We start from the raw sequence: 20,094 nt of genomic DNA, 5'->3' as shown, positions 1-20,094 counted from the left end.
AAGTTAGTGGCTTAGCATAACGTAGGATATGTGTCCCCCGAAAGATGTAGTTACTCTAATGAAGTGAATATACATCAGTAGACTTAGTATGTGGTATATGTACTATTAGTTAGATTGATAGATTAAATTTGGACTATTAACTCATTACAAAATTGTAAGTTTTTAAAGTATTGTCAAGTACAAATTCTATGCTATATGATTCTTGATCCTTGGTGTTGGTGAGTACCTCTACAACTTGATCATGTGGTTTAGCTGCACTAGTGAAGACCATGGATGGCGACTCTAGGGACCTTCCTATGACCCCCAAGTTAGTGCAATGTTGGTACACATGGTACTAACTAGATAGCTAGGGTAAAGCCCTCACAATAGCTATAAGAGTTGGTCGTATGAGGAGTTCAAGGGTTGGGTGCCTCCTTCACCAAAGCCTCTAGAAATGGTTGAGGAGGGGAAGGTTGCTACTAGAGCATATCATGTAGCGTTCCCTCCACTATGCCATTACAAAGTACATGCAAAGCCCATTACTCCAAACTCCGGTGTTGACTTTTATTGCATTATTTTAGTGATCCTTGAGATCAAGTGTAAGTATTTCCTTTACCATAATAAAAGAATCTCTATGAATTTCTCACTTCCTTTTGATTTAATATTTACTTTGTTGGTTGTCTACTTTGTTAGATGGGTGGTCATGTGTGACTTTTGAAGCGCACATATATTGTCAATGGTCCAAAGTCACACTTATTGTACCCCACGCGCATGTGTGTAGTGGATGCTTCTAATCTTCAAGAGCTACTCATTAGGTCACCTTCCCTAGACCTCTAGGCTCTGGTTGGTAGGCTGCTACACCCTAGTCATGTATTTTCCTAGTTGATAGGCCGTCTAAAGACTACTATTGATAGGTCAGTGTGGCTAAGCCCACTTAGACTAAGGTGAACCAATGGAACTTGCTTGAGCTAATCTTGCTACCTATCATAGAATTGTCATCTGAGTCGCCAAGGAAGGGAAGAGGAAGACGAGCACCACAGTGAGAGCAAGGAGAAGAGGGTGTATATAGTGTACTATTCATAGTTCAATGTGGCTAAGCCCACTCAGACTAAGATGAACCAATGGAACTGGTAGGCAGTGGGTTTAAGTGCATGGTTGGTAGGCAATTGTCTCTAGCCTGTGTGCGTTGTGTTTCATGGTTAACCAACGTTGGGTTATTTTTTCCTAATCCTTGTAACCTATTTTCTATCTTAATGAAATGACACACAACTTTCCTGCACCATTCGAGAAAAAAGGAAATTTTAGTTCTGCCCTAACCATAGCGAAATCGCAAAGCGGGAAGGAGGGAAAATTAGGCACATCAACTATTGTGGACTAACCTCAACTTCTTGCTCTAGTCACTTCATCTAATATTGCTACCTATCATGGAATTGCCATCTGAGTCACTAGGGAGGGGAGCAGAGAGGAAGACGAGTGCCATACTGAGAGCAAGGAGAAGAGGGCATCTAGAGACTACTATTGATAGTTCAGTGTGGCTATGCCCACTCAGACTAAGGTGAACCAATGGAAATGGTATACAGGTCCGAGCGCCGCATTCTCATAGCCATCATATATGGAACACCATATAAGGAAAACGAGCTAGCCAAACCACCATAGGGGTTCTTTGTGTAGTTTTTTAAAGTTTAATATGCACAATACTTAATTTGAAAGGTTAGGGGTTAAGTAGAGCATCTCCAAAGAGACTCCCTACCTAGCTCTTTATCACAAAATTTAGAAAACAAACCACCCTTCTTGCTCTCTATTTTTGGAGAGGTTAGTGGCTCTCTAAATGCAATATATGTAGTTTTCTCATGAAATTTTTTCACACAAGAATAATTATGATAAACTTATAAAGAATACAAATTAGAGAGTCTGTTATAGACATAAAGATATACAAATAGGATATTAATTAATTGGATGGCTCTATAAATCGAGATTCATTAGAGAGTGAAATTTATAGTGTCACTCTTACCTACTCTTTCTATTCCAAATTATAAGTTGTTTTGACTTTTTGAATATGTCTATATACATAACAAAATGAATGAATCAAAAAAGTTAAAGCGGTTTATAATTTGGAATGGAGAGAGTAACCAAGATTAGTGGACCATACATAATTTTTTTTCCATGAAAATTACTTAATAACAAAAGAAAAGAGCCTTATTTTATCAAATCGACGGAGGCGATTTTTTTATTTTTAGTCCAAATTCGAAATATATTTCAAATTTGATCTGGTTTCGAAATTATTTCTAAGACTAGCCCGTTTGGCCCCGCCACCATGCATGACGAGGCAAATAAACTGTATCCCGCCATGCATGACGGCGGGGTAAAGCTTCCACGTGGCATGTAGCACCAGGGCCTGCTAACGTGTACCCTGCCATGATCCATGGCGGGTTAGGCATTCCCCACCTTCTATCATGGCGGGGTATGGCTAGGCCCACCAAAACGGGTCAAATTTTGGGAAATCGGCACTGTAGCCCTTTCGTTTGTATTTGATAAATATTGTCCAATTATAAACTAATTAGGTTCAAAAGATTCATCTCGTCAATTTCAACCAAACTGTGTAATTAGTTTTTATTTTCGTCTATATTTAATACTTTATACATACGTCTAAAGATCCGATGTGACAGAGAATCTGAAAATTTTTGCATATTTTTTTAACTAAACAAGGCCTTACCTAACTCCGCCGATGGAAATCAATCTTGTGACCAGCGTGTAGCGGGCCTGACTGTATCGCCCGAGTTCCTCAAGTAAATAATTTCGTGATACTGTAACACTTTTGTTTGTTTGTGATAATTATTGTCTAACTATGAACTAATTAGGCTCAAAAGATTTGTCTCGTCAATTCGGATCAAACTGTGCAATTAATTTTTATTTTCGTCTATATTTAATACTCTAATCTGAAAAATTTTGTAAATTTTTTTTACGAACTACACAAGGACAAGGCCGCGTAGGAGATGGGAGCAGCTCTGTCAGGCAACACCAATCACATCAGCACAGGCCCGGTTCACACTGGCAGTACGACGTCCATTCAGGCCGATTCAGTTCGTGGATTTTTTTTTATTTCGTTACCGTAGTATTTTTGTTTATTTATGGTAAATATTGTCAAATCATAGACTAACTAGAGTCAAAAGATTCGTCTCGCGATTTACAGTCAAACTGTGTAATTAGTTTGTATTTTCGTTTATATTTAATACTTTATACATGTGCCGCAAATTTCGATATGATGGAGAATCTTAAATTTTTTTTGCAAACTAAACAAGGCCTCAGCTACCACTTGGAGTATAGGAGACGGCGGCGCTCAGGGAGGCGAAGCAAAGAGAAACCCGCCATGATGGGGGCGGGGAACCCTAACCCTCCATGGATCATGGCGGGGTACATGTCAGCAGGGTCTGCTGTTGTATGCCACGTGGCAGCTTTATCCCGCCGCCATGCATGGCGGGGTACAGTGAATTTGCCCCGCCATGCATGGTGGCGGGACCAAACGGACTAGTTTTGTAAAAACTTTCAAAAGCGTGTCAAATTTGAAATTTGTTTCAAATTTAGACTAAAAATAAAAAAAAATCGCGGAGGCAATGAAAAAGAGGACGGCATGATGAAACAAACCCACGAGGCATTGCACACAGCTGTACAAGTACACATCAAAGTGCATGCATGCAGTGTGTGCCCTTCACACGACGAAACCGATCAAACGATTGACGCGTCATCAACTAAATCTTGTTGCTTTAGCTAGTACGAGCAATGCTCGATCTGACTTGTCCCCACGGGTGAAATTTGTACGTGCACAAGCAATGGCTACCGACCATGCTGCACGCAGCAGAGAGAGAGAAAAAAAAGGCAGCCTGCGCAATAACTGGGGTGCACGAGCATCCTCCCGTTCACCGCCTAGCACTAGCACGCCCCTCGCTGCCGCGTCGTCCTTTCGCAACCTCTGCCACACGTACTCACACGCGAGCCCCGGCCGGGTCTCTTTTCTTTAAAAAGAGCCAGCAGAGAGCCCTCACACGCCTTGTTCCAGCTACCTAGAGCTAGCGCTGCCTCCTCCTTGACACGTACGTACTCCTATCCACGTAACCACCATGTCCAGCCTTGTCGCCATGATCCTGCTTCTGCTGGTGGTGGCGGCGACGGCGGCGGCAGCCGCCGTGTCGCCGGCTGCTCCGGCGCCGGCGTCGGCGTCGTCGGGCAGCACTGAGGTGGCTGCAGGCGAGCGGAGGCCACCGTCGCTCGTGCCGTTCAGGCCGCCGAGACAGCAGCATGGCGGCGGACGGCAGCAGCCGTTGTTCCACGGGCGGGCGGCCGGCGGGTGCATGCCGAGAGGGTTCCGCGTGCCGCCGTCCGCGCCCAGCCGGTACGCCAACTACCACACCCTCGACGCCGGCGGCGTGTGCAATGACGGCGGCCGTGGTTGGAAGCCATGACATGCACACAGCCGGAGATCATCACCATGTTCTTGATTTGGTCGACTGGAGAAATGGAGAGGAGTGTTCTGAGCTAGATGTATACATACATGTATACGACTCATGGATGCACTCGTGCTGCTGAAACAATGCATGAGCAAGCATAATAATAATAATAATAATAATAATAATACAAATCTGTGTCCAGGTGGATGGCTTTTTAATTTTCAAAATTTGTATACCTTTCCTTCAAAGAAGAAAGGGTTTATGCTATATTTAATTTGACATGTGGAGAATTAAACTTTGGACATTCTTCTCTGCTTTTTCACTAGTTTAGTTTTCGGTTTATATATCCTTGATGAATTTACAGGTCTTTTTGAAAACCTGGCAAGAGCTCTGCCTCTCAATTAAAGAAGAAAAGAAATTTAAGTGTACACGGAAGACCAGAAAGCCTCACCAGGCACACCTAGAAAAAAAAAGAAGATACCCAGCACACATCCCCACGGGTGCTAAACAGAGAAAGGCTAAGTCAGGTTGTTAAGGACCCTAGAGTGCGTATCTATGTCCTCCTTGGCTTTGAGGGCCATTAGTCGAGCATCCATAGCCATGCCTTGGAAAATCCTTTTGTTTTCTTCCTTCCAAATATTCCACATAGTATAAATCACCACCCTGTTGATGTGTCATCGCCGCTCCCTTGAGACTTTGGGTGTCGCTTCTTCCCACCATGCTCTTATTTTTGTTGGTTGGGTCTGAGGCTAAATTAAGTCTGTGTCAAAATGCTCCCATGGCAACACAAGGCTTTAGATCTCTGCAGCAAAAGGGCACAACAGGCAAAGGTGAAGGCTGGATTCCAATGGCCCATTGCATATGACGCAGTGATCCTGATAAAGTCAATTTCTTAGTTGCAAATTATTTTCCATGAGGATTTTGTTCTAGATAAGGATCCATGCAAAGAACTTGCATTTATTTTCTATGTGCGCTTTCCAAATAAGATCTAGACGAAATTTTTTGAAGCTCCCCTGGAACTGAATTTGGTACGTTGAGCGGGTCGAGTATTTTCCATCAGGTGGAGTCTTGCATTCCCGGCTGTAGCTGAATGTTCTGTAATCTGATCCAGAGGGATACAAATTCCTCCACATGGGTGGCTGTTGTGATCCTACCCCGAAGTGCCCAAATCCAGGCATGGTTGTGGAGTTCTTGTTGTACAGATCTGTTCTTCCTTCTAACCAACTCAAAGAGATGTGGTGCTAGGTTCCTAGGAGCTTCTCCATCTACCCAACTATGGTGCCAGAACTGTGCATTCATACCATCTCCAACAGTGACAACAGTTGAGGCATTGAAGAGCAGTCTGTCAACCGATTTGCAAGGGACTTCACATCCAACCCATGACTTGGAGGGGTCTGTCCATTCCTGCTATAGCCATCGCAGTGCTCTCGCAAACTTGTCACTCTGGCACCCCTAGCCCCCCTATAGCCATCGCAGTGCTCTCGCAAACTTGTCACTCTGGCACCCCTAGCCCCCCTAGGGCTTTGGTTTGGAAACTGACAGCCAGTTGACAAGGCAGTGACCTCCATTTGCATTCTCCTCTCCCTTCCATAGAAATGACCTACGAATTTTGTCAATTTGCTTCTTGGCCTAGGTGGCGAGCGGGAAGACAGTGAGATGGTATGTAGGCATAGAGGAGAGCACTAAAGTGACCAACGCTAGTCGCCCTGCTTTGTTTAGAAGTTTGCCCTTCCAGCTTGGTAATCTTTGGCCAATGCGATCAATGAGAGGCTGGACGTGTTTACATGTCTCTTGTCACTTGATCGAACTCTGATAGATTGCATTGTCTCCATAAAATTTCTTTTGAGCTCTCCCTATATATATATAGGGAAATTCCTTTCTACACGTACGTGTAGTTACTCTCATCTTCAATAAACTACATTGTGTATGTATTCATACTTGTTTATAGGTTTGAGTATGTTTATATACTCATATTAAAATACTCTAGATCTTACCACAGGAAATTTTTTCAAAAAAAATATAAAATTATCGTAAATGGAGATGGCTACAGAATATCATATTTTGTAGTTAGCTACAGAGTATACTCTCTCTCTCTCTCTCTCTCTCTCTCTATATATATATATATATATATATATATATATATATATATATATATATATATATATATCCTACTTATATATACATACAACTAAAAAGACTAAAGAGGGGACATTGTTTTGGTGCGGCATTTGGTTTCGTCCTGCCGTGCTCGGTCGTGCGTCCCCTGCGTCTCCCAGCGTCTAATCTAAACTTGGAAACCGGCGTCCCCTCCCCATCCCCTCCCCTCCCCGATCCCCTTCCCCTTTCCACCGTGAGCAGCCCCTCCGAGGACAGCGGGCATCGCAGAGGCATTCTCCCCCTCGCCTTCCTCCCGAGACGCAGCCTCTTCGCCCTCCGCCGCACAGGACGACGCTTCCGAGCACACTCTCCTCCCACGCACCGGGACTCCCCTGCGCCTCAGTGCCCTGAGAAGTGGCGACCTCGCCTCGGCACTCGCAAGCGCAACCCTTGTCGCCACAGTCACCGCCAGTGGCCTCTTGGCAGCAGGAGGCAGCGTCCATGGTCGGGGGCGTCGATGGGAAGGAGAAGCTGCGCCACGGAGGAGAAGCTGCGCCAGCGGCAGGCCGTCTCAGGTAATATCTGTACTCGCAATTTGGTCTCCATTCCAATTTACAAAAGAGCAGTGGTCGGAGGAAAGGGGCGAAGAGCAGTCGCAATTTGGTCTCCATTCCAGTTTTTATTTTTTTATTGAGGCCTCTATTCATCTTAATAATGATCAGTGGGTCAATGTAGAGATTAATATTACTTTTGATTTTGGGCCAATTTATTGAGGCAATTTAATCATGATTGTTTCGATTTTCTCCTGGGATTATTACATTTTAATTGATGCTTTACGATGATAGGAACTGTAGTTTCATATGTTGCAGACTGTATAACTATAATTGGTTAGGATGGGAATCAGATTCATTAGGACCTTATATGTTTTTTACCGGAACTATGGATTGTTCAGAATGCGTATATCATTCTTTAGTACTATATAGATGCTTTTCTACAAATGAGACTGACAGTGAAGGAACAAAAACGCTATAGTAAGAAAACTAACAGCTTACCTGCTTGAGCAAATTAGTAGAGCACGATACAAAAAAGTGAGTATGGTCTTGTTCTAACTCAACCTACCCTGGTACTTGCTTCCCTGATTGTGCAAATCAGTAGATGGTTTCTCAAAGAATGAGAAGGTATACTGTAGCTCAGTCTAATGCATTTAGAGGCTTGATTCCTGAGAATATTGTGTATGATCTAAATAAATATGGTTATGGATATTTCACTTGCACATTCTGGATTCCTGCTCTGCAGATAAACACAATTCATCACCCGCCATCCTCACCATTGCCATCATGTGCTGCCCTCACCCTTGCCATGGAGCCGGCGGTGCCTGCGCTGCTGGTGGGGCTCGGCAAGGACGACCACCGCGAGGGGCTACACCCGACGCCGAAGCACATCGCCAAGGCCTTCCGTGACGGCAACCAAGGTATGGCAGACGCACGGCTTCCACTTCCACTTCCTCCTCCCCTGACTTCTTGGATCCGTTAATAACAACCGTCTCAGTGCTTTGCGTGAAATACCGCTACAATCTGGTGAACCAACGCCACAACCCGCTCACGTGCATATGGACTCGATCTTGTAGTGTTCCTCCCCAAGGACTGCAGATTCATGCCTGTTCATTTACCCCTAATCTTTCATCATATGTCAGTTGTGGTTGTTGTCAAATAAGAAAAAGAATAATTTCAAAATCTTATCAGGAGCCTGCAATGTGATTTCTTGGCCATAGATCTCGTTTTTTGATGTCTTGCTCGTCGTGGATTTGTGTTTTCTTGTTCATTTCTTTTGTTTTTGTTGGATTGCACGCTCTGCAATATGCTTTTCTTGCAGATCCTTTAGTCTTCTGTCACTCTTTTGCTAACATGGTGAATTGATTTTCAGATCAAGAGTTGGAGATTGTGCTGCTCTGCTAAAAGTTTGAAGAAGGTGAAGTTGTGGTGTTTTGCTTGTTAGAGTTTGCACTTTGAGTTTCTGTTCAACTGCTCCTATGCGATTGTTGTCTTCTCAATCTGTCTCAACAACCATGGCTGGGCAAACAGGCAAGGTAATGAAATGAAATATGATAGATAAGAACTCAGTAGGTGAAGCAACAAAAGAGAAGCTACTGGCGTCTTATCAGCAGCAAGAGTCTCCAGCTTCTGTGATGGTCTGATACTGATGGACAATGATTCTTCAGTTGTCTCTTTACTTCTTTAGTTTCTAATAATGATGAGTCACCGGTTCTAGATGGGGACTCTGATGAGTTCAAAGTGGAGGAAAACTTGGATGGTAATGGGAATAAGGAAAAGAAAACGTCTTAGAAGATCAGTATAGGTGACGGCTTTGCTTCTTCATAAGGCCATTTTTCATCTAAAAGGTACTTTTACCATCTCGTCACTGCTCTCGATAATACTTGTTAGCCTGTACTCTATGTTTAGCCTATGCCATCTTATCATTGTTTCAGAATAACTATTTTAATATTTTCTTTTGTGCTCGTGTCTCTAATATTTACATAATACACAATTCCTTGAATTTGTCACAAGATAGTTATGAGACTCCAGGAATGCTGCTCCACCTGTAAAAGTGACAAATACTTATACTGATGTCCTACTGGGCTGTCTCAAACTTAGTCATGCCTATCACTTATCTGCATTCATTTGCTTTCAAGTAACATTACTTGTATTCTTGATATATAAACTTGTTTACTTATCAGTTGGAACTGGGCTGTTTGTATCCCTTACAACTTCTTATTCCAGCAACAAATCAAAGGAGAAACTAGGTCAAAAGGTATTAAAATTCTACACATTCACTGAAGCGATATCTGATGATTTTTGTTGTTACAGTCTGGCGTCTGGCCCGAAACCGTGAAGCTGCTAGGAAAAATAGTCTAAGAAAAAAGGTAGAAGAGAAGCAATATTACCCATGTGAGAGGCACATATATTTGAATCTGTATATAGGATGATATAGAGATATGATGGAACTTATTCGTAGAATTATTAGTGCACGAAAGAAATAGATATACTAGAGAAAGATTACAGTAGAGTTTGTGAGCCTACGACATCGCACTCTCTGTGACTATATTAATTTTACGAATTTTGTTTTTTATTAAATGTCACTTTAATAATGATATTTAATTTCACTATATTATTATCTTATTATGCGACCCATATGTTTTTAGTATAAATGTTTTGTTGTCCCGTAGCAACGCACGGGCACGCTACCTAGTATATATATATATATATATTACTATTACTTTGTAGCTGGCTACAAAATAACTTATTTTGTAGCCACTTTGAGTTACAATAATTACTATATTAATTTACAAGATTATAGTATAACTCCTTATTAAGAGGAGCCGCTACTGCAAGTTTTTACAATTGACTATTGACATTGAAAAGAACTTTAGAAGATTGGCAACGAATGAGCCAGCGGTGGGGTACATTTTAAGAAGAGGCTGAAGTTGTCTTTGGTAGTAGAAGCTCCCTCTAAATATTTTTCTAGATTCGTCCCTAAAGATTGGCACTTGACTGACTGTAAGCACCTCAGCACAGAAACTGCCACTGGTTACAAGTTGATTCCAAGATAAATTCTTTGTTTGGTAAGGTTAAAAGGTGATCTCTAAACTTTAAAAGTATTTCCCTCTCCTGTGTGAGCTTCTCTTATCAAAATGCTGCAAAGCTACAACGCCATCAGGAGTTTACCACAGTTCAGCACTCATAAATATTGCAAACTTTCTAGAGTTGCATTCCCTGCACATTCCTCCACATGCTGTACACTAAAGTCAAGCTACCAACTTCTACTTATTTTTTAAAAAACTCACAGTATCATGGCACGGTTACAGGCTCGACGAGCGATTGGCATACTCCTGAACCATCGCACCAAAGAGGGACGGTTGTTCGATTAACCTCGACGGTGAATCAAATTCTTTTACCAGACCTGAAAAGAAAACGGTAATACTTTAGAATGACATTCTGGAACACGAATTTTACCAGATACCAACAAACACCTCTCAAAATGAATGAATATCTAATATATAAGCAGCATGACTGAAGAAACCTACCTGCATCCAACACCAAAACTCTATCGCAGTCCATGACTGTTGGTATTCTGTGTGCGATGCTAATTATTGTACATGATGAAAACTCCTGTCGCGTGATCTTCTGAATTATGGCATCAGTTTGGGAATCAACTGAAGCAGTTGCCTCATCCATAAATAAGATCTGGGTCTGCTTCAGTATGACACGGCCCAGACAGAGGAGCTGTCTTTGGCCTACACTCCAGTTCTCTCCGCTATCAGCCACTATGAACAACGCAAAAAAAAAATGAATAGAATGCCAACAGATTTACATAATAAAATTAGACAAAGAAGCATACAAATAGTAATACCTGGAGCATCAAGTTTTTCAGGTTTGGAAACTACTACATCTTTCAGCTGACAGCGCTCAAGAGCCTGAAATGTTGTCAATCAATGAGCATGGTTAGTTAAGGCAGCTACGGCACAATGTTGGAATGAAAATAAAACAAACTATTCCCTCCATTTCAAATCGTAAGTCGTTTTATCTTCAAACCAGTTTTTGTAGCTGTGACCAAGTTTTTAGAAAAATAAATCAACACCTACAGAATCAAATAAATGCACTATCAAACTATATGTCATGGTGTATCTATGAATCTCGTTTGATGTTGTAGATTTTTTTTGTATTTTTTTCTATAAACTTGCTCAAAGCCAGAAAAGTTTGACTTATGATAAAACTTGTTAGGCCGATTGGATCTCATATTCAGATCTGGGAATTACCAGACGGCAGCTTGACCCTTGGCCGCTTGGATTGAAGGAAATGCAATGGCTTAGCTTTTATAATGACCCTGCCCCTGCTTTTATAGGCAGAGGGCCTTCCCACTTGCTCTAGCATATTCTAACCACTAAAGTGTATGTAGAGCATATTCCTACTACTAGGCTTGTAAGCCAAGGAAAGTAAAAGTGTAGAAAAGTAAGATACAAGTGCTTTAGCACTAGGCTTATCTAACAAAACAAAAGACTTAAAATATGGAAAAGGAGGAAATACATGTTAGTGATGTTGTACGCCTGTACCTGCCATATTTCTGCATCTGAATACTCCCCGATTGGATCAATGTTGCTTCGAATTGTACCTTCAAACAGTACTGGTTCCTGTGGAATTATGCCAAAACGAGATCTTAGATCATGCAGACCCAGTGTGCATATGTCAATTCCATCAATGATCATTTTTCCCTCTGCAGGTTCTACGAGCCTGAACAATGCTTGGATCAAAGTTGACTTGCCACTGCCTGTCCTTCCTATGACTCCTATCTTTTCTCCACCATTGATACTTATATTGATGCCTTTCAGAATTAAAGGTGTATTTGGTCGATACCTAACCTGAAATAAAAAAAGGTAGACATCTTCAATTGTTGTAAATAATCCCTAACAGGAAACATAATGTTTCAATGCATCATCCACTTGATTGAGTGCAAGATCTATAAAAAGTTGCCCCAAATTTATGTGCAGTGTAAGGTTTTGAATGCTAAGGAAAGAAAGGGGGACTGGATTGATTTGAGTACTTTGAATCATAAAAAGGACTAACAGGGAAAAACTAGTAAAACAAAGGTAAATAAGGACCACTAACCTTTAGATCCTTAATGTCAATGTCCCCATGAGTGGGCCAATTTGAAGAAGGAATGGGCTTTTCTATTTTCCATGCTGCCTCGGAAGGAAGAGCACTGAACTGATTTACCCTCTCCACAGCAACCATATCGTTTTCTAACATGCAGCTAATGGATATTGCAAAGTACACCAGAGAATTGAGGGAGAGGCCATAAGATAGAGACATACCAACAAATTCTGCAAAAGCGCAGCAGACATTAGTCTATGATAAGGTCATCATCATAAACCTACAGAGACTAATTGTCAGCTACAAGTCTACAACAATTAAGTTAGGGCAATTTGTCTACAGGAGACTTAAAAAACCAGCTTGTCTCTAGGACTCGAACAAAAAAAAGACTTCTCTGTAGGATGACAAAAAAAACCAATACTGATCAATAGACAAAATCAAGGAAATTCACTGTGCCCTAGACAAATTTCCCATTAAGAACATAAAAAGGACATAAGTCAACCATTTTAAAAATCAGACAGTACTCTTGGTGTTTTACTTCTATGAATGAAGCAGTTAGGGACAATCTGCTAAATATATGATGCTGAAATTGATGCCTTCTCATCTGAGATTGTATGTCTGGTTCTTTATGCTAGGAAAAAAACATAATCTAAAATATATTGATCTATTACCTTTCTTGATAAAATTACTGGGCAAGCTGATCATGAGAAATGCCGTTATTGACAATACAAGTGTTCCAATTAACTCCAGTCGGAAACCAAGCCATTCGTTTGCAGCATAGTTGTGGAAGTACATGCGCAAACTTGAATTAATTTTGTCTAAATTCTCCTGGAAAAATTCTTTCTCCTTCTTGAAACATCTTATGGTTGTGGCGCCAAGAACAGTTTCAGAGAAGTGATCAATAACTGGTGCCTTTGTAACTCCTTCAAGTCGAGTTAACTCCCGTGCGGTTGCAAGATAGCGATTCTGCAGAAATTAAGATTGAAATTGCAACTTCACTTATGTATTTTCTTTAATTTGCATTGCATGAGATAAATTTTTTGGCAGTTGGAGCATACCCTGTACCAAATGTTCAATAGTAGAAGTGGAATTACTGCTACAACTGATGGCCAGGCAACCTGACAAGTGACGATAATGGTGCTCAATACTGAAATGTACATTGAAATTGTCAGACCGACGAAAAATGCCAGCACAACATCAATGGTCGTTTGGTCAGATGATGCCTGAAAAGAGAAAGTGGAGATAAGACAATTGTAGTATCACTCTTTTTAGGCCTCAAACTTAAACTTAATCCATAGATGCCAAAGTACAAGCAACACACAATACACAAGATCATATTATTTAAGCTACGTTAATGAGGTTTATTTCGATTTCCACCTACTTTGATTCATAGTGGAGGGTAATTAGGTATTTTGGTTTCCTGAGGAATTTATAATTACTTCATATGTACTAGTGAAGTTTGGGACTTTTGGCCAATTACAAGACAAACCAAAAGATGAGATTTACCCGACTGAGAATCCTTCCTGATGGAGTGGTATCGAAAAATGACATAGGGGCATGCAGAATGCTGTCAAACATCTTCTTGAAAAATATCTGAGCTGTTTGAAGTCCCAAAACTGTCTCAAGAAGAGTCTTGATTACTTGAAGGACCATCGAAAAAGTCGCTATGGCCGCATACACTCCAATGAACAATGATGGGTTAAATGGAATGCTTCCTGACGTTTCGTATGATAGCCAATAATCACTAGCCATTTCCGAGCCCTGCCACACGACTGCAAAGGTAAGCATGCCCACAACTCCCCACCAGCCCCAGGCCTCTGTCATGTATAGCTTGTACACTCGCCAACTTACTTGACCACTCTCCCTTTCCTCTTCTTGTATAATCTTAGAAGTGGCTGCTTCTATTTCTGGTGCAACAACCACCTTCTCACCCTTTCCAATGGATCTAGAGCGTAGAGAAGGGATTCTAACTACTGCAGTAGGCTGAAAATGTTCAGGTTTCTCTACTTGACAACGTTGCTCCACCAGTTCCATTGAACTGTCATGAGCAGCAACAAGGGCTGCAAAATCAGAACCTGCTTCGAGTAATTCATCATACTTTCCTGATTGTGCAATCATACCATCTCTCATGACCTGCATATTTTTGCATGGACAAAAAGGATAAAAACAGGTCAAGGACATATTGGGAACTCTACTATTGTGCCCTTTTACAAGAAGATGGCCAATCCAAAAATCTTTATCATACATACAAGTGTCTTATAACTGGAATAGATACTAAATGAACTGAAATTATAAGTGTGATAATTAGTTTGCTGAATTAACTCCAACCTTTGGACCTATGATCTGGTCTGAACATTGCTATGGTTTTATTGGTTGTATCAAATAGTAGTTGGAATTTTGCTTTTTCTAACCTTTTCAAAAAAGGAAGACTATTTTCTTGCTAGATATTATCAGAGTTCAGAACATGTTCATTATTTTTTTTTGAAAAAAACTACCAGAACATTCTGATAAGTATTTTAACAGAAGATATTCGAGAGAGTGCATAATGAACACCATAGAACCAAAATTGGACCTCACTTCCAGTTGTTTGTAAAGCTTGCTACAAAAAATAGTTTTGCTAAAAGAAAGCATATCGCCTGACAAGTAACTGCAATGGTGTAGCATCTAACTTACAAATATGTTCATCTCAAAAAAAAACTTACAAATATGTTGTCCACATTATGCAAGAAATCCACTTGGTGTGTAACAAGTATGATGGTCTTCCCCTTGAGTGTTCCCCTTAGACACTCCTGCAAAATAAAGGCTGCTGTTGTAATAGTGTGCAAAATTATATGGTTAATCAATCCCACTGTTGGAAAAACAAAGATATAAGTATGAATTATGGTTTGTCCATCGTTGGTTGTTATATATTAACATATATCAATGTAATCAAGTAGCTTTTTATCCTCTGAGTTCCATTAACAACTATTCCATTTTATTTCGAACAAAATAAAACCACATCATTCGTAGGTGTATGACTCAGGCAGGGGAGAAATAATGCTGAAAAATAAATAATCTGAAAAATACTTCTTGACTCTAAAACTTATGGAGCTAAACCTGCTGACAAATAGTGGTAAACTTGGGTCCATTTCCTGTCACATTACTAGGAGGGAGGGCTGACTTCCCTAATCATGACAATAGCTTCTATCTAATGAATAATTAATGAATCTGTTTATATATTTTTTTGAATATCACAATTCACAAAAAGTATAAGGAAGGCTTAGAATGGATAACACCATATCTACAAATTTTACAGGTTGTGTTTCACCTAAGCTGCAAATTACAATCTTTCTTCATTCGTTAACACCTTAAACAGCTTGTAGTAACTTAATTGCATCAAATGATGCTGTAAGGACATGTGTGCTTGAAAATATTTATGACAAAAAACAAAAGGTATACCTTAAAGATATTTGAACCAGTGTGTGCATCAACAGCACTAAAGACATCATCAAGAAGATATATGTCACAATGTTGGTAGACTGCTCTGGCGAGCTGAATACGCTGTTTCTGCCCACCACTGAGATTGATTCCTCGCTCTCCTATTTCAGTCTGATCTCCAAATTCCATCAGTTCCAAATCTTTTTCCAGGCAGCAAGAACGAATGACTTCTTTATATCTTTCAGCATGCATCGGTTGTCCAAATAAGATATTCTCTTGAATGGTCCCGTTTTGGATCCAAGCAGTCTGTGCAACATATGCAGTGCTCCCACATACTCTAACCTATCAAAAATGCAAGAAGTTAAACAAACTGGCACTAGAGTATAAATGACCAAATAGTATACTGTATAGGAAATGTCATTATGCAGAAAATGCTAAACATGCTTTAAAGGATTGACTGTATAAGCTTTCTAATGCTCACTTTATGGATTTGCACTGCTAAAGAAAATTTATACTTCAACAATTGTGCTGGAAACTTATTCACTTAAATGCTAAAGAGTCGGTACCTATCCTTTAACTATTATTCAGCCTAAATGGACATTTAAACAGGCTAAATGGTAATTCAAATGGGATATGAAACAGACATGGCTTACCACCGTTTATCTTTTAAACGGATTTAAAGTTTAATTGGGGTAAACTGTCATTTAGGTGAACAGTAACTATCAGGGAAAAAAATCCCACACAGTTAAAATGAAAACCTTTACATTACAAAACATGTAAACTGATGGATAGGCTTTCAGTCAAACATGAAACAGACATAGCTCAATAAGAGCTAGAGACCCAGGTTTAGAGAGGCATTTCATCAAACACATGGTGATCTTGGTACAAAGGACTCCAAACCAGCATGCCAACACAGAGAACAATACCATAGGAGTTGGATTGGAAAGTCACTTGCGCATCATTCAAACCAGAACAAGTGGGAACACAAAATGCTAATCGGTCTAATTGAACAGGCTTCCCTACCCATGCAAATTACCAATTGCTATAGCACTTGTGGTTCCATACTTATTTTTGGAAACATGGGCTGACCACACATTGTGAGGAATATAAATGCGTAGGGAGAATGTTGACCCGGGATGCTGACCACCAAACATGGACTCCTGAAGTGACCTTATAGACTTCATTTGGACCCAACCTATACCCAGTTCTGTATGCTGGTTACTTTTGGAGAGTGCTGGAATTCAATGAAGAAAGTCCAATCAAAAACAATATTCGCTTTGAATCAGAAATATCACACTCACCCTGCCAGAGATCTTCTCCATCTCCCCCATGATGCAAGAAAGCAGTGATGACTTGCCAGATCCGACCATCCCAACCACCGCCGCAAGCTCACCCTTCCTTACCTCAACATTGATCCCCTTCAGCACCGTCTCCAGTACAGGTGTCCCTTCCACATCTTTCTCCTCCTCGCTTTCGCCATCCTCACCTTCTTCACTCTGCTTCTTTCCCCTCACATCCCACGCGAAAACACCGTCACGCACCTCCACAACCACCGCGCTAGTGTCAATGCCGGCGTCGTCCACGTGCTCCACTGCCGAGTCATCAAGCTCCGCATCAAGCAAGTATCTGTCAAGCCTGCCAACAGACACGGTTGCCTGCGTCACAGCAGCAATCGCCTCGGGGAAGCTCTGCATAGGTGCGTCCAGCATTCGGAAGAACGCGGTCGCAGTGAACACCTTCCCGGCATCGAGCTGGACGCCGGTCAGCACGCACGTGCCGAACACAAGCACGGTCATGGCGAGCGGGCCGCTCCAGAGCACGACGGTGTTGGCACACATGAAGTACATGGACTTGGCTAGCCACCCGAGCTCTTCTTCCCGGAGCTCGCGGATCTTGTTCCCGAACGTCTCCTCCCACGCCTGTAGCTTGATGACACGGATGTAGTTGAGCAGCTCGGTGATGGCCTTCATGCGCTCGTCGCGCTTACCGAGGAACTTGAACTGGTACTCGATGTTGAGCTTGTTGGCGAAGGCCACGACCACGGTGACCACGGCGATGGCGGCGACCGCGGTCAGCACGGCGGGGCCGAGGTGGGTATACAGCAGGGCGAGAGCCACGGCGATCTCCAATGGCATGAGCCACAAGTTGTGGAGCTGGTGCGTGACGTCGGCCACCTCTTGGGCGTCCACTTCCATGTAGTTGACGATCGCGCCGGCGCCGTGCGCGCGGCGCGCGCCCGTGGACAGCCGCAGCGACTTGCGGTACACGGCGGCGAGCAGCGCGGCGTTGATGCGCATCCCAAGTTTCTGGCCCTGGAACTCGTAGTGGTGCGACGCCATCGTCTCGGCCGCCTTGCCAACGAGGAGGACGGCGACGAGCTGCAGCCCCTCCGTGAGCTCCCCGCCGCGTCGCACGAACCCGACGAAGCGGTCCACGAGCGACGGGCCGATGTACATGACCGAGAGGTGCGCGACGCCGAGCACGGCGGTGAGAAGGAACTGCGGCCAGAAGGAGCGCAGCAGCGCGGTGAGCACCGGGCGTACGGGCTTGGACGAACCCGGCGCCGGCGCGGGCCAGTTGGAGGCCAACAGCGCGTACGCCGCCTCGGCGGTGTCGGGCGGCGCCACGGGCGGGACTTGGTCGGCCGCGAGCGTCGCCCTCGAGCCCTTGGCGATGAGCGGGTTGATCCATCCGAACGTGGCCAGCGAGAGCCACGACGCCGTTGCGTACGTCTCCTCCGCGACGGCGGCGGCACGACCATCACCATCGGAATCAGAATCGACGACGAGGCCGGTGGAGCCGGCGGCCGAGAAATAGAGCAGCGGGAGCGAGAGCGCCAGCCACGCGAACGCGAGCGGGTCATCGGGGACGAGCGGCTCCGCAGCGGCGTACCGCGCAGCCGCGCACCCGGCGAAGACCGCGGCGAAAGCGGGCGTGGCGAGCCAGAAGAGCCTGAGGTAGAGCGGGTGGTGTCGCGCGGGTGGTGGCGCCCCAGCAGCCGTGTTCTTCTCCGCCGCGACGAGCCAGGCGGCCGCCGCGAGGTGCGCGACGGCGTGCGCGGCGAGGAACGCGCACTCCGCCACGACCAGCCCCGCTGTCGTCCTCCCGCTGCGGCGCAGGAGCGCGAGGAGGAGTAGAAGCACAAGCGCGGCCGCCGCTTGGACCGCGGAAGCCGCGAGCGCGAGGCCGTGCCGGAAGCGGAGGGGAGGCGGCGCCGGAGCCGGCGTCTGGTCGGTGGTGACCGGCTTGGCGAGGAGAGGCTCCCGCGCGCGGTGGTCGAGACCGAGGTCGGAGCCATCGTCGTCGTTGCCCCGCCGGGAGAGGCGGCGGGCACGGAGTGTGACGGCGAGCGCGGCGACGAGGAATAGGAGGTCGAGCGCGGCGAGTAGAGCGCGCTGTGGACACGGGGAGAGGAAGAGGAAGGCGAGGCGGCCGAGGATGGAGGAGGACACGGCGGGCGTCGGTGGCGGGGCGGAGCAGGCGGTGGTGGCGAGCCACCACGGGAGGGCGGAAGGTGATGGAGCCTCCATCGTGGCGACCACGGGTGGCGGGGATGGTGCGTTACATTTGGGTTTGGTGCGAGTGCGACGAGGCGGGGAGGCCGCGGCGGCGCGTGGCGGGGGTTTTGTCGGAGGAGCAAGCGGAAGGCTCAAGGCTGTAGCCTGTAGCCGTACGGCGACTCGCGATTCGCGAAGGTAACGTGGCGGCGCGGAATATGTTGTGACTGCTAACGCCGGCGGCGCCAAGATTGCCGACGAGATCGAAGTGGAAGATTTTGGCACGCTAGGCGCATATTCAAGAAACCAAAATGGCCGAGGGGGCTGGCCGTCGACACCCGCCACGCACGGTCGCCGCCGGCGTAAACTACTATTATTCTATTACAGTATTAGCACGTTCTCACTTTTTAGAAAGTATATTTTTTTGAAAAATAAAAACAAAAAGAAGGAATAAAGCGTATTCCTGGCTTGTCTCCTACTACCTCGCCACCTCGGTTCCAAAAAAAAATACAATCGTGAGAGCATCTCCAGTGGTTTGCTAAAAATCACTTGCCAAATCTTGTAATTTGGCAAGTGACTAAAACATATAGCAAGTGTAAATTCTTAGTATCTTCAGTGGTTTGCTATTTGGGCTTGGTAAATTAAGAAAAGTAGGCCCACTTCATCAACTAACTTTGACAGGACTTCTCCCTGCCCTTCGGCCGTCGTAGTCCACGCGATCCTTCTCCCACGCTACGTAGTTGCCGCTAGGTCTTCGGCCGTCGAAGCTGGTGATCCCTTCTCCCAGCGCTACTAGTTGCCGTTGATCCCTTCTCCTCCAACAGGCTGCTACGTGCTCATCTCCTCTCTGAATCCCTCCAGGTGATCCTCGCAGCCCTACAGAAACCACGTTTCTGATCTTCTCCAGTTCCTTTTTTTTGTGTTTTTTACAAATGTATAGAAGTTTTTAGATTAAAACTATTGCTGGATCTTGCCCTCTGTTCGTTTCTTCATGGTGCAAACTGCATATATGATGAT

General features: G+C 44.0%; 1 protein-coding gene and 1 long non-coding RNA gene across 2 annotated transcripts; one reads left to right on the top strand and one right to left on the bottom strand.

Moving 5' to 3' along the window:
• LOC110436573 lies at window positions 6,727–9,644 on the top strand. The gene is made up of 3 exons (XR_002454370.1): window positions 6,727–7,093; window positions 7,815–7,989; window positions 8,442–9,644. It is a non-coding gene; the product is annotated as an uncharacterized LOC110436573 (long non-coding RNA).
• On the bottom strand, window positions 10,000–19,373 carry LOC8083426 (ABC transporter C family member 4). The gene is made up of 11 exons (XM_002446079.2): window positions 16,882–19,373; window positions 15,602–15,922; window positions 14,866–14,952; window positions 13,670–14,296; window positions 13,222–13,386; window positions 12,835–13,129; window positions 12,179–12,393; window positions 11,626–11,931; window positions 10,926–10,989; window positions 10,600–10,839; window positions 10,000–10,475 (listed from the first exon to the last, which is right to left on the bottom strand). Exons 1-11 carry the CDS (start codon window positions 19,108–19,110, stop codon window positions 10,375–10,377), a joined length of 4,650 nt encoding a protein of 1,549 aa, XP_002446124.1. The 5' UTR covers window positions 19,111–19,373; the 3' UTR covers window positions 10,000–10,374.

Source organism: Sorghum bicolor, chromosome 6 (assembly GCF_000003195.3).
Source record: "Sorghum bicolor cultivar BTx623 chromosome 6, Sorghum_bicolor_NCBIv3, whole genome shotgun sequence".
Classification (NCBI taxonomy): Eukaryota; Viridiplantae; Streptophyta; class Magnoliopsida; order Poales; family Poaceae; genus Sorghum; species Sorghum bicolor.
The sequence above is the reverse complement of the archived record's forward strand: the minus strand, read 5'-3'. Positions and strand labels throughout refer to the sequence as shown.